Source organism: Ostrinia furnacalis, unplaced genomic scaffold, assembly GCF_004193835.3.
Source record: "Ostrinia furnacalis isolate ACB-3 unplaced genomic scaffold, ASM419383v2 OfSCF0535, whole genome shotgun sequence".
Taxonomy (NCBI): Eukaryota; Metazoa; Arthropoda; class Insecta; order Lepidoptera; family Crambidae; genus Ostrinia; species Ostrinia furnacalis.
This window is the reverse complement of record NW_021130774.1, coordinates 152,686-166,802: the sequence shown is the minus strand read 5'-3', so window position 1 is coordinate 166,802 and position 14,117 is coordinate 152,686. Positions and strand designations below refer to the sequence as shown.

Sequence of the window (14,117 nt, the reverse complement as noted above, 5' to 3'; positions counted from 1 at the left end):
TTGAGTCGAGCGAGCGCGATCGCAGCGTTACCATGGTTACCACGAGTTCGTGCGGTACCGTCGCACCGCAACTCACTTTAAACTCGAACGAGAATTTGAAACGTGATAAGCGCGTTCGATGTTCGTTTTGTAAATTTTATGGTCACGTTTTAGCAGATTGTCGTAATTTTCAGAGTAAAAATAATAAACAACAACCGACTAGCACGGTTTCAGAGGGTAAAAGTACCAGTTTTGGGGCTAGTAATTTGCGTTGTTACGGATGCGGCCAACCCGGTGTTGTTAAGTCGAAATGTGAGAATTGTAGCGGAAAACAGCCACCCGCGGCACGATCCGATTTTAATATAGTGAACGGTGAGAACGTCTCACGCGAAACTCACGCGACGACGCCGTCACACGCTATGGTATCGGTCACTATCGCGAATAGGGTAGGTGTCGCCATACTCGACACGGGGGCTACGTGCTGCGTTGCTGGTTCCTTGTTGTACTCTATTTTGAGGTCGGTTGGTGTACAGTTTCACGAGGCGGAGCGAACCATAGGACTCGCGGTCGGTTCCCGCCAGGTGAAAACAGTTCTCACGGCGACGGTACCCGTGATTTTAGAGGGACGGCAGGTTGATACCGAGTTCGTAGTGTTCCCAGGTGAAAATACTCGAACGTTGTTAGGTCGTGATTTTATTGCTAAGGCTGGGGTCACACTGGACCTGGCACAGGAGTCATGGTTCTTTGCTGATAGTCCTGAACAGATTTTTCCTCTCGTGCAATCTTTTAGTTTAAATAGCACAGAGCTGATGCAGGCCGATATCTCCGACGTCTCCTTGCGCGATGATGAGGGCACGAAGTTACCGCCAGAGCACAGGAACGCGCTCAACGCATTTCTGCGTAGCAGAGCGACCCAGTTTGCTGCGGATGGGCCCCCCACGGACTTCGCCTGCCATAAAATCAAGGTAAGAGATAACCAGGAACCCCTTGCCTCGCCACCCTACAGGTTGTCGCCGTCCAAGAAAGAAGCTTTGGAGAAAGAGCTGCAAAAGCTGCTCAGCGCCGACGTCATCGAGGAATGCGAGTCACCGTGGGCCTCCAACGTCGTCCTGGTGAAGAAGAAGGATGGGAGCTACAGGCTTTGCGTTGACTATCGCAAGCTAAACGCGGTCACGGAGCCTGACCGATACCCACTTCCCAGGATCGAAGACGTGCTCCACGCGGCGAAGACCTCCAAGTACATGACTACCCTAGATTTAAGATCCGGATATTTCCAGGTAAGCGTTGACCCCGACCATAGGGACCTTACCTCGTTCACGACACCGCTGGGCACCTTCAGGTTCAAGCGCATGCCCATGGGTCTAAGAAATTCTGGAGCAACTTTTCAGAGATTGATCGACCGGTTCAAGTCAAACTTACCGGGTATAACCCTACTCGCGTATCTAGACGATTTACTAATTCTGTCTGAAGGGTCCTTTGATAGACACCTCGCAGACCTGGAAGCCGTGTTTGACCGCCTTGCTATGTTCAACCTGCGGGTGAACCGCGAAAAGAGCCACTTCGCCCGAGATGCCGTGAAGTTTCTCGGCCATGTCATCGTACCAGGTGGCATTCGCATGGACCCAGACAAGACGTCTGCTATAACCAGCATGCCGCCCCCTCAGAACGTAAAGCACCTGAAGTGTTTCCTGCAAACCTCGAGCTGGTTCAGGCGCTTCATACCGGGTTATGCCGAGGTGAGTAGACCGCTGACTTCTCTGCTGAAGAAAGGGAGCACCTGGGAGTGGGGCCCCGAGCAGCAGAGCGCTTTCGAGACTATCAAGTCCCTACTGGTTTCGGCTCCCATTCTCCGTCAGGCTGACGGCACGAAACCATTTGTCCTTAGGACCGACAGCAGCGGCTACGCGCTTGGGGCGGCTCTGCTCCAGGGGGAGGGGACCGATGAGCGACCCGTCGAGTACGCCAGTCGCCTCCTCACGGCCGCTGAGAAGAATTATAATACGACAGAGAGAGAGGCACTCGCCGTGGTATGGGCGGTGTCGAAGTTTAGAGGGTATATTGACGGCGCCGACGTGACAGTTAAGTCCGATCATCAGCCGCTCAGGTGGCTCATGAGTTTGAAATCGCCAAGCGGCCGCCTGGCCAGGTGGGCGCTCAGTCTCCAGGAATATAACCTGAAGATTGAGTACACCCCCGGTAAGGCAAACGTGATTGCAGATACACTGTCACGTCCTTCATGCGCGATGGAAGGAAGTGAAGGGACCGAGTGCGATTTGTGCCTCGCCGTGGTTGACCTACCCACACGCAGCCCTAAAGACGTCAGAGACGGCCAGTTGAAGGACCCGGAGATTTGTAAGATCGTCGAGGCTCTGGAATCCGACGATCCCTTTAGGGGGAGGCCCTGGGCAGATAAAGGGTACGTATTGGTTGACGGCGTGTTGTACCGTTATGGTCCCGACAATGAAGATGACGATGACGCCAGTTTGGTGGTACCGGAACAGGAGCGCAAGGACGTGCTAGCCGAGTATCATGACGCTCCTACAGCCGGCCATTTCGGTGTAGAACGAACTATGCAGCGTCTCGCAGGTAAATATTACTGGCCCGGGATGAGGACTTACGTGGCTCAGTACATCAAAAATTGTGCCGCGTGTCAACGATATAAGGTAGACACGCGAAAACCCGCCGGCCTACTACAAGTTCCAGCTATGTCACGCCGCTTCGAGGTGCTCGCGGTGGACCTGTTTGGGCCACTACCGGAGACGCCTTCCGGCAANCACCGCTGGGCACCTTCAGGTTCAAGCGCATGCCCATGGGTCTAAGAAATTCTGGAGCAACTTTTCAGAGATTGATCGACCGGTTCAAGTCAAACTTACCGGGTATAACCCTGCTCGCGTATCTAGACGATTTACTAATTCTGTCTGAAGGGTCCTTTGATAGACACCTCGCAGACCTGGAAGCTGTCTTCGACCGCCTTGCTATGTTCAACCTGCGGGTGAACCGCGAAAAGAGCCACTTCGCCCGAGATGCCGTGAAGTTTCTCGGCCATGTCATCGTACCAGGTGGCATTCGCATGGACCCAGACAAGACGTCTGCTATAACCAGCATGCCGCCCCCTCAAAACGTAAAGCACCTGAAGTGTTTCCTGCAAACCTCGAGCTGGTTCAGGCGCTTCATACCGAGTTATGCCGAGGTGAGTAGACCANCGAGGTGCTCGCGGTGGACCTGTTTGGGCCACTACCGGAGACGCCTTCCGGCAATAAATGGATCCTCATAGTGGAGGACACCTGTACTAGATGGGTTGAGTTGTTCGCCCTTTCATCCGCCACTGGCGAAGAGTGCGCCAAAACACTGGTGAACGAGGTGTATCTACGTTATGGGACGCCCAGAAGGCTCATCAGTGATAACGGCGTACAGTTTGTGAGCGAAGTGATGCAGCAGACGTGCCACGTCATGGGCATCAAGCAGGCCCTGACGTCATTCTACCATCCGGAGTCCAACCCTGTCGAGCGGAAGAACCGCGATCTTAAACCGCAGCTTGCGATTCTGGTTGGCAAGGAACACGATTCCTGGGATAGTCACCTTCCCGCTATTCGTTTTGCCATGAACTCCGCGTTCACTGCAAGCACGGGGCAGTCCCCCGCTTATCTTAACTTCGGGCGCGAGATGCGCGCGCCCGCCGATGTATTGTCTGACATGCGGGCCATCGTCGAGAACGACAATGTGGTCTTGTCGATTACTCCGTTCCTCAGGAAGCTTTCAGCCGTGCTGCTCGATGCACGGGATGTGCACGAGAAGGCCCAGGAAGTCCAGAAGAAGTACGCCGATGAGGGTCGTCGCCCCGCGCCGGACTACAAGGTAGGGGATCTCGTACTGCTTAAGACCCAGGGTCTTAACGATACGAGCAAAGGGCAGACCCCGAAGTTCATCCCTCGTCGCGACGGACCGTACCGTATTCAGGAGGTGATCGGTAGTACGACATACGCTTTGGAGCGCATAAGTGACGGCGTCTCGCTAGGGAGGTACCACGTTTCGTTGTTGACGCCGTTCGTTGGCCCCATCCAAGCTCCCATTCAGGAGAAACGTAAGAGAGGAAGACCTCGTAAGGCTAACCCGGCTTCGGGGACGCAACGCCTGGGTTAGAGGGGGAGGATGTAAGGCGAAACGAAGTCGAATAATCGCGCTACGACCGCGCGAGCTCTAGGACACTCGTGGTATTCCGCGGCACTTCGTACTCGCTCGGCTCTCCACGCCGCCCGCGCCCCGCGGTCGGCAGTCGCAGGCTATCACGCGCCGATTACGCGTCGTTTTCGCGAATAATTAATATCTTCCGTGTCCCACACCTCTTCTTCTGTGCTGATGATTGTTATTAGTTAGAACTTTAGATTAATAAAGTGAATACAACCATCACACGCATCTATAACCTATTATTGTTGCCACGAGGTACTGAACTACGCGAAGAGGTGTGCTAAACATTATTATCACGCGAAAAAACATCTGAACAATCGCGCATCGGTCTGTGAGCACGTAGAATTTTGTCCAATGACCCCAAGCTACCCATCCTTATCGCTCGTGCGTAATTATATTGCTGTCGCGCCGCACACTCACTGCGGCCCGTCGCGTCGCGACAGACCGGTCGCGGACCAGACTATACCCTGCCTTATACAATAATAGCCCTCGGAATGTAACCGGAATTGCATGGATAACTAAAATGCACAAACATAAACTGGTATCCAAGGTGGAAACGATAAGTGATCTCACTCGATTATTTCTAAACTATAACAAGATATTGAAAAACTGGTTACTGACTCTAAGTCCTTCACGAGTTCTTTTAAACGGTACCAATATGTAAAATATGTTACAGAATAAACTGGAACTATCCGAAAATTTCTTCTTTCTTACTTCATTCTTCCATACACTAGGTACAGACACATAATATTACCACCATAATAGTACAGATACCGTTTGATGGAGCTCATGAAGCACTTTCGGGATCAGTAACTAGTTTTTTGATATCTTGTATAGTTTAGAAATAATCGAGTGAGATAACTTAACGTTTCCACCCTGTATAGTCTCGGCAAACATCTTGATAAACACGCGATGAGACAAAAGAGACGACAAATAGGCTATATTATTATCTCCACTTCTCCAGTGTAGTTTGTTTCGTTTTTTGTTTTGTTAAATTGCTATTTTATAAGACAGGATAATTGCTGCGCGTTTGTTCAGATGTTTACCGCATTAAAATAACGTTCCCCTCACACCCCCCCGCGTCCCTCAGTACCTTGTGGCAACAATAACAGGTTAGGGATGCGGTATTTCGGTCTTCATGCTGCCTGCCTCTAAAACAATAACAAGTAACGTTTGGAACATGAGTTTTACTTACAAACATTCTTGATATTTTTCAGTGATTTAATCATAAAATAGGCAGCATAAAAATAATATGGGTTTGCGTAATAAACAGTAAATCTGTAAAATAACTACTTGGTCAGAAGAATTAATGATTGGTCAGGCAGAATTGCATTTTCCATGGATTACTTAAGGGACAATATTATTTGATCCTCTAAAAACTAATTGATCTTTTTTGTATGTGCACTTTTAAAAATAAATTATGTTTTTTATTATATTTTATCTTTATATTAATTATTGGGTCTATATTAGTTGATCTACGGATAAATTATGAATGATCTTCATTAAAGGTAACATAATATTTATGTTTAGTATACTCTTTTAATATTTGGTAAACAAAAATAATATTTGATCCTCTTTTTTAGTTATTGATCTTTAATTTTGTTAATTTGATGATTTTTATATCAAGTTTGCCTTTTATTATTGATCACCTAATAAATACATTTCGATCTATGTATAACTTAACTTTAAAATATATTTGATCTAACAAAAAATATTATTGGTTAATATTTTTAATTAAAAAATATCTTTTAATTTACGCGGTACTTTGTGGTTGAGTAACAATCGTCCGTCATTGGTTACTGAGTTGGCCAAGGGCTTAGCGGCCAATAAGCAAGCAGAATAGTACATTGCCCTGTTTGTTTAAATTACAAGCTTTGCTTAGTTTGGGACTAGAGGCGCTATGTAAAATAATTTCTTACTTCTGACATCCCTGAACCCGACATCATAATTTTTACCTCTTTATTTTTTTCAAATCGCAAGGTTGATTTTCTCTTAGTATAGGTACCGATCTCGACCGTGATCAGTGACCATAAAGTCATCTGTCAACGGGTCGATTAGACACGATAAAAGCACTAAACGATATTTGTTTACTTTTAGTGCGACATCGGGTCGTAAGGACCTGATAAGTTTTTTTTTTCCAAATATTTAAACAATTGCAAAACAATATTTATTTATCTTTCGTACTACTGAAAAGACCGAATATTATATCCATCCCGCACCAACGCATCCAGCACCTAAGGTCAATTCGACCCGATAACGCAGTGTGAACGTGTTAAGTATGCTTTTTTAATAAAAAAAAATCTTTGAACATCAAGTGCCTTTAAATAGTTTCCATCCTTTGACTACAACTTAATAAAAATAAGTACCATAACATAATTATTTTGAAGATTATTTGATATAGACAAAAAATAATTTATACAAATCGAATTATTTAAAAAAGTATCACAATATTGAATATTTGGTGCTCATTTCTTTTATTTTTGAGGACCAACAAGTAACGATCAGATATAATTTTTACATCTCAAATTTTTTTTGCGTAGTTCAAAAGAGGTTAAAATATCGATCGATTTTATTTATTTTATGTCTCAAAGAAAGAGGATCAATCATTAAAATAGACGACCAAATAGATTTTTTTATTTGCCGTTTTTGCTAATTTAAAAAGATCATTTAAATACATGCCTTAAATAAACCTTTTTCAAATGGGTTTGTAAGTGCGTTTAAAACAAAAACAAGTTGAGAGAACTTCTCTCTTTCTAAATGTTAGTCAAAAAGATTACTTACCAATTATGCAATTAATATACTCCTGATCTTGCACATTGAGTTGCATGAAATTACTGATTTCAGCATTGGTAGTAGGTGGGTGGTAGTCACCAAAGATATTATCTTTAAAGATGCAGCTCACATGATACCATTTTGTCCAAAATTTATCTGCACCTGGCATCTAAAAAAAATTAACTGTTCGTTTATCTTGCTAACACTTGAGAACAACTGGGCTGATTTAGCTTATTTGGGTTTTGAAATTATTGTCATTCAGGCCAGGGAAGGATTAAACGGTGAGAAAACAATAATAGTCTATAACTTCTATGAACAAGTGTATGTGTGTGATGCACTAGCTAGTTAAAGGACGACATACGTAAAAGACAGGACATTATTTAAAAAAGGATAGTTTTTGTGGACAAGAAAAGGATTAAGGAAAGGTGAAGCACAAATTATATTAACCAACTTCATTTTAATTAACTAATGGGTTAAAATCAGTTAAAGTACACAATAATATGCTAAAATAGATGGTTTAGTTTAAAGGTAGAAAATGGAAGACCAACATTACAGTTAAGAAAGAAAGAAAGAAAAGATAAGAGTTTAAACTTGTGTTTAGTGTACGATATACTGTTAAAATACCTTCTCCTGACGACCTATACGTAAGGATCCCTCAGGTATCTTCAATCCACAATATTTACATGATGCACGTCCTGATTTAGCATAATCCGCTTTATATGGAAGTAATTCCATTTTGACGATTTTTATATTCTGTTAATACTGATCTTTGAAAAAAAAACAGCTGGGAAGCATACACAGCTGTGATACACAGGAATTCACAGGGGTCACGACTAAACTCAACGAAAGCGCGCGGCAAACGGAAAACCAAACTCAAATGGCTGACAGCTTCGAGCTGGCTGGCTGTCAAGGTGACAGCTCGGAGTAGGTTTTATTATTATTTGAACGTCACGTCACAAGTTCATGACACAAAACACAATAGCCATATGTGTCGCTTAACTTCAAACTCGGATAAATCCAATTCTTAGATTTTTTGAGATTTTGGTGTCAAATCAAAGAGAAAACAAATATCTTTTAAACATTTTTATCAGTCGTGTATAAATCAGCGTGGTTCTTGAGAAATAAGCCGTTAAAGTCGTAATATTTTATCTAAGAGAGATAGATCCATGAGACATTTTTTTTCAAACGTAGCTAAGTCCATGAGAGCCAATCAGGTAATGAGGATCATTTCGATTTTTAGCTGTGAATGCAGATTTATAGGGCTAAGAAATCCTTAATATACAGTCCAAAAATTTTTGTTCTACGACAAAAATTGACGAAGTTATGGCCAAATTACTAAAAAAGTTCACTGACCGCCCGGCGCGGGACCGATGACGTCATTATATCCGATCCGAACGCTGCCGGCGTACTGCGTGGATAGAAAATATTTTTTTCTAGCCAAACTATCAGTTTTAGAGAATAACTTGTAATGACATTTATTCATCAGAATAAAGTAAGCTATCGATAGGTAATTTTAAAAAATAGAAATTGAGAAAAATAACGCAAAAAATCCATACGCTCATACGATTCAATGGAACGCGGAGACGCGATTGGGGTCTCCGGGGTGGTATATTTGGCGATTTATTCAAATAAAGTGTTCATAAGTGTTGTTAGTCAATCTTCTTCCAAATAAATATAAAAATGTATAAGTATTAATTTATTTACTTCTAACAATAAGGTATAGCTGAGGCAGATACACTCTGCCTAGGCTACAAGCAAGACATTGCTATGAAGATCATTTCGATGTACACGCAATGCCTACCTGTTATTTAGTTTATCTGAGTTTAACCTACGTACCTACCTATCTATTCGCCGTTGCCATGGGCGGGCCAGCTGCTGCAGGAAAGGACAGCTGCTCCCTCCTGGAAATTATTTAATCTTAGCCTAGAAGCTGGGTATGACTCCCCCGACATGATGACTTCCCCCTCGGCCAGAAGTTGGGTATGATTTACCCCCCCTCCCAGGCCAGAAACTGGGTATGACTTAGATATATCTTTGCCGATTTTAATCAATTTCTGAAAGCTGACAAACAAAAGCTATTTTTTTAATTTCGTAACTCATTTCGCTCTTGTGTTATCAAATCTGATACTCTAACGACCTCATAGACATAGTTTAATAATATATCTTTAGATTGCTTAGTTGCAGGTTTAATTGGAGGAAGTTTTTTGAGGTTTTTAAATAAATCTGAATTTCTAACTGTACTTTCGTTTCCTGCAAAAATGAAAAGTTTGTTCAGGCAGGGGTAGATTGGGGTAAATTTTTTTATTGAATTCCATAATACAGACTTCCAGCTATCTATCAGTACCAAAATTTCCATGTTCTAATATGTTCCTTGTAAGATACAGGCTTTAAAATAAAATAAAATACCTAAAATTTTAAGCTAAGTTTTGAATATTTTTTCCAAATTACTATAACAATTAACATTTACTAAGTGTTATAGAAAATGAAGTATATACCTTTATTAATGTGCACCATATTTCATAATACGCAATAATGCACTGTATAAGTCAAACCAAACGGATAACTGTGCGCGAAAACAGGAAGTAAATAGAACAAATCAGTACAAATTAGCGAGAGCACTGCATTTACAAGCTGGTATCTCAGTAATGACTTACCTTTAAACGTTCATATTCAACAAGAATATGAGGTAAGTAAACCCAATCACATCGCGATGATTTGTTTTAACTACCCTCACAATGTCAAATTTGAATATTATCCACCTAATATCTCATTATTGATCACCGTGCGTCGTTTTAATCCTTTAATAAATATAATGTTAACTTTGTTGAAACTTAAAGCATTACTTTTCGAGAGATTTGATAGATTATACTTTCAAAGATCATTATGCTAGTGATAAATAAAATAAAAGAAGGTTGTAATAATTTATACCACATTTTTAAATGATCANTACCTACCATCGACAGTCAAATTAGTAGCAGCAAACTGAATAGAATAATAAAACAAAATAAGAAAATCTAGTTTTTATTTTATAAAAATAGGAAGTACCCAATTTTAAACAAAATTCAATATTTCTTCAGTCATCTTTTTCAATTTCTTCTTCGTGAATTGGTCGCCCTATCACATTTTCAATATTAAGCATTTTTTATAATACATATTTCAATTCCACCAACAATGCCCATTATGCCCAATTAGCTAAAGTGCGTTTCCAGCCCCTAACTTGAAGAAAAAAAAAATTAGTTTATTATAAATCATTTAAATAAGTAGATCAATATTTTATTTCACATAATTACATTTACAAATTTATTATACTTAGCAAAAAACTGCAAAACATATCCAGACGACCCAACTCCACAAAGCATGTCTTATATTCTAAAACTTACATGAACATACCTACACAAATTTGATCAGAAAAAGAAATGTACTCATTATTAGGTATGTCATAAACATACTTATGTCCAAAATATTCTGTAACATTAGAAGGACAAAATAATAATCGAAAATAGTTAACACAACACTATTGCACTAGTGCCAACTCAAAATTCCAAACGCCGCACAGGGATAGGTATTACAAATTTACCGAGTTTTCGCTTTTTCCTCTTTCCTAAGGCGAACTTTTATATTAAGCCGCTTGCGGGCTTTAGTTGGTGACACAATTTTAATATAATTATCCATGGGAACTGTCTGAATATCGCAAATAAACATTAAAAAGCGGGAGCGCATGGTGCCGCTGGTCGCTGAGTTTTCGTCAACTGGCGGCCATGTTGAAGAAACGCAATGAGGATCAGTACTGTTGTAGAAAATGCAATAAAACTAGTATCTACGTTAATCTTTAAGACATAAGGAAGATATATCTTTTTGAATTATCCAAATCGGACCATTACTTACGAAGATATTAAGTAATAAACATAGGCCGTTTTTGCCGCTAAAAGTCAACGTACGCAGGGCCGCGTGACGTCATTATATCCGAATCGAGCGCAGCCTGCGTACTATTGGGATGGAAAATATTTATTTCCAGCTAAACTATCAGTTTTAGAAAAAAACTTTTAATAACATTTATTCATCAAAATAAAGTAACCCATCGACCAGTAATTTTTAAAAATCAAAATTGTGAAAAATAAGTATCGCTATGTCCAAAGACCACATTTTCATAGGATTCGATGGAATGCGAAGACGCGGTTGGGGTGAGTGTAACTTTATGATTGTTTGTATTGAACATAATAATACATAATATGAGTGCTAATAACCAGTTACTGGGCTAGGGGGGGGCTAGGGGGGGGGGATAAGTAATGCCCAGCTTTTAGCCTGGGGGANTGTGACCAATTATTTTATAAAATGGTGTTATTTCAAGATTCGTTGAACCAATTTAAAAGAAATTTAGTAGTGTTAATTATGAAAAATATAAAACGTTAAAATAACGGTATAGTTGTGGCCAATGAGTTGCTGTCATAGTGACATTGACAATACGTCAATGTCACACTAGGATCAAACGTCAGAATAGAGGGACGCGCGGAGACGACTCCGCGCGCTTTTGTGCTAAGTGATGAACTGTATCTAAAATAAGGCAATATAATGTAAAAGATGAGTATCCAGTGTTTTATTTATGAGAATAGATCTACCGGCCTTTAATAGTAGGAACACAATAATTTGTGATCATGGCAAGGACATGGAGGGGGGGATGCCAAAGATGCCAAACTCTCTCTTTGATGACATTACGGTATAACGTTACAAATAACAACACCAACTACAATGTACTTCTGCTTGAAAACTTGAAATCGACCGCCCTTCCGCCACTGTAACACATTGTAACGTTTTTCAAGACCTCCTCTCCCCCCAGATTGCATTACGTAACACTAGAACGCCCCCTTAGCAACAAATACCACTTCTCACTTTAAAAAAACGCTATTTTTGTTTTCACCCACCAGAATGGGTGATAATGGGTAAAAACCGGGTTTTTACCCAAATCACGCAGTTTAAACCCAATCGGGTGAAATGGGTTTTTACCCACTACCCATCTCTAACAGGGACGCGCGCGATAAAGTTTTTCTGTGACAGACAAAAATCCACGCGGGCGAAGCCGCAGGCGGAAAGCTAGTAACCAATATAGATGACCCACGTGAACTGTGATCGCCCCGGGTGCCAACCCATGCTACGCCGCCAGTGGTTCTAGGTGTGTTTTGAAAGTACAATACGAATAATTTGACCCGTGAGCTCCAAAGCGTACAAACATAGCCCGACCAGGAACATAAAAACCCTGGCATAGAGGCGCGTCAATTGCATTTGATAGTGCAACACTGAGTACAGTCGTACCTGTGTTAAATTAATAGGCTAACTTTATGTATCAGGATTCAGGATTACGGGCTAATTTGATATTTTCATAAATTAACGAAAAAAGATTATTATAGGTAACCTGGTTTAAATAAATTAAATGAAACCATCAATCGAGCTAGTAGGATTTATTTTATTATTCATCAATAATCAAATTCAGAACTTGAATATTCAACTACAATGTCCTGCTCATGAATGCTTCAAACTCGGTACTTCTTAGTTCTTTCCCAATTCCATAAAATTCAACACTTACAAAGTGACAAAATACTTTAAAATAGATAGTTGAAATAAACCACAGCTAATTTTCATAGTGGACTGTACTATACAATAAACATGTCAGTCAATTTGACAACCTTTGTCGGAAACATTATTCAATGAAAATATTGTCCGACCCCATAGTATTTCTCTTCGACAAATACTTTAACACATTGTGAACCACTTTCTTTCACGACTATAGATGACCCACGCTGAACTGTCCCGCCAAACTCAATGACAGGGGGGCGCTACCATCGTTCAACTATATGGTTTCCAACATGGCAAAAATCGGAACTAGCGATCCGGTATTGACGGTGGCGCCCCACTGTCAATGTCATGCATAGGACAGTTCAGTATTTTGGAACTATAATAAAAAGATTTTAGCATTTTAATTCACAAAATCAATTGCGCACATTTAAAATAAAGTTTGTTTACACTTTGACAGCAATAGACTGACATGCAAGGTGACATGTCAATTGACTGACATGTTTATCGTATAGTACAGTCCACTATGAAAATTAGCTGTGGTTTGTTTCAACTACTTATTTTAAAGATTTTTGTCACTTTCTAAGTGTTGAATTTTATGGATTTGGGAAAGAAGTACCGAGTTTGAAGCGTTCATGAGCAGACATTTCAGTTGAATACACAAGTTCTGAATTTGATTATTGATGAATAATACAATAAATCCTACTAGCTCGATTGATGGTTTCATTTAATTTATTTAAACCAGTTTACCTATATAATCTTTATTCGTTAATTTATGAAAATATCAAATTAGGACGTAATCCTGAATCCTGATACATAAAGTAAGCCTATTAATTTAACACAGGTACGACTGTACTTAGTGTTGCACTATCAAATGCAATTGACGCGCCTCTATGCCAGGGTTTTTATGTTCCTGGTCAGGCTATAATTATTTCAACTCAGATTTCAACACAGTCATAATAAGTTACAATTAATAATTATAATATGATATTTCATTTAATTTCAATTCATATTTTGAAATAAATTAACTATATTCAAACAATTAAAATGAATATTTTTTTTACAAATAGAATAGCAAAGAGAAAGGTTCCGAAAATATTGAATGACACGACACGAATGGGGGTGCTGATTTTTATACATTTATTATGTTGTGATTTCTTAGATTATTGTCTTTTAAAGAAGACCGTGGCGCTCAAAATTAGTGAAATAAAATAATAATCATATTATTATATGTACATAAATTATTATACTAAAATAATTTAAGCATCAAGACCAATCTAGTCGCGCTATCAGGGTTGCTATGTGAATGTGAAGGACAGTTGCCCTCATTTAATTTCCACTTTTTTATGTCGCACTGTAACGATCCAGTGAACGATTGAGCAAATTGATTTTAAATTAACAATGTCTACAATCTACATCACCTTGACCATGTATGTCCATTTGGACATATCGGAATGGCACGCTTTGACGAGCTCTCCCCATATCAGGGCCCCGATTACGCTAATTTTTAACGTCTCCAATACAAACGTAAAAATTATCGTAATCGGGGCCCTGTGCTTGCGGGTGTCTATTCTTGTTTCGTGTACCCACAGATAAGGATCCATATCTGAGCCCCG

At 40.6% G+C, this 14,117-nt stretch overlaps 1 protein-coding gene across 1 annotated transcript; it reads right to left on the bottom strand.

Annotated features, from left to right (window-relative positions):
* Nucleotides 1-5,091: 5,091 nt before the first annotated feature.
* Nucleotides 5,092-7,822, bottom strand: LOC114366117 (poly [ADP-ribose] polymerase 1-like). The gene is made up of 3 exons (XM_028322905.1): nucleotides 7,561-7,822; nucleotides 6,946-7,105; nucleotides 5,092-5,315 (listed from the first exon to the last, which is right to left on the bottom strand). Exons 1-3 carry the CDS (start codon nucleotides 7,669-7,671, stop codon nucleotides 5,278-5,280), a joined length of 309 nt encoding a protein of 102 aa, XP_028178706.1. The 5' UTR covers nucleotides 7,672-7,822; the 3' UTR covers nucleotides 5,092-5,277.
* Between the last annotated feature and the right edge of the window lie 6,295 nt (nucleotides 7,823-14,117).

Excerpts from the sequence above, each read along its gene's own strand:
- LOC114366117 (XM_028322905.1), bottom strand. The coding sequence starts at position 7,671 with ATGGAATTACTTCCATATAAAGCGGATTATGCTAAATCAGGACGTGCA. Across the intron at positions 7,106-7,560 it reads GTATAGGTCGTCAGGAGAAG|ATGCCAGGTGCAGATAAATT; the intron begins GTATTTTAACAG and ends AATTTTTTTTAG. Across the intron at positions 5,316-6,945 it reads GTATATTAATTGCATAATTG|AGGCAGGCAGCATGAAGACC; the intron begins GTAAGTAATCTT and ends TTATTGTTTTAG.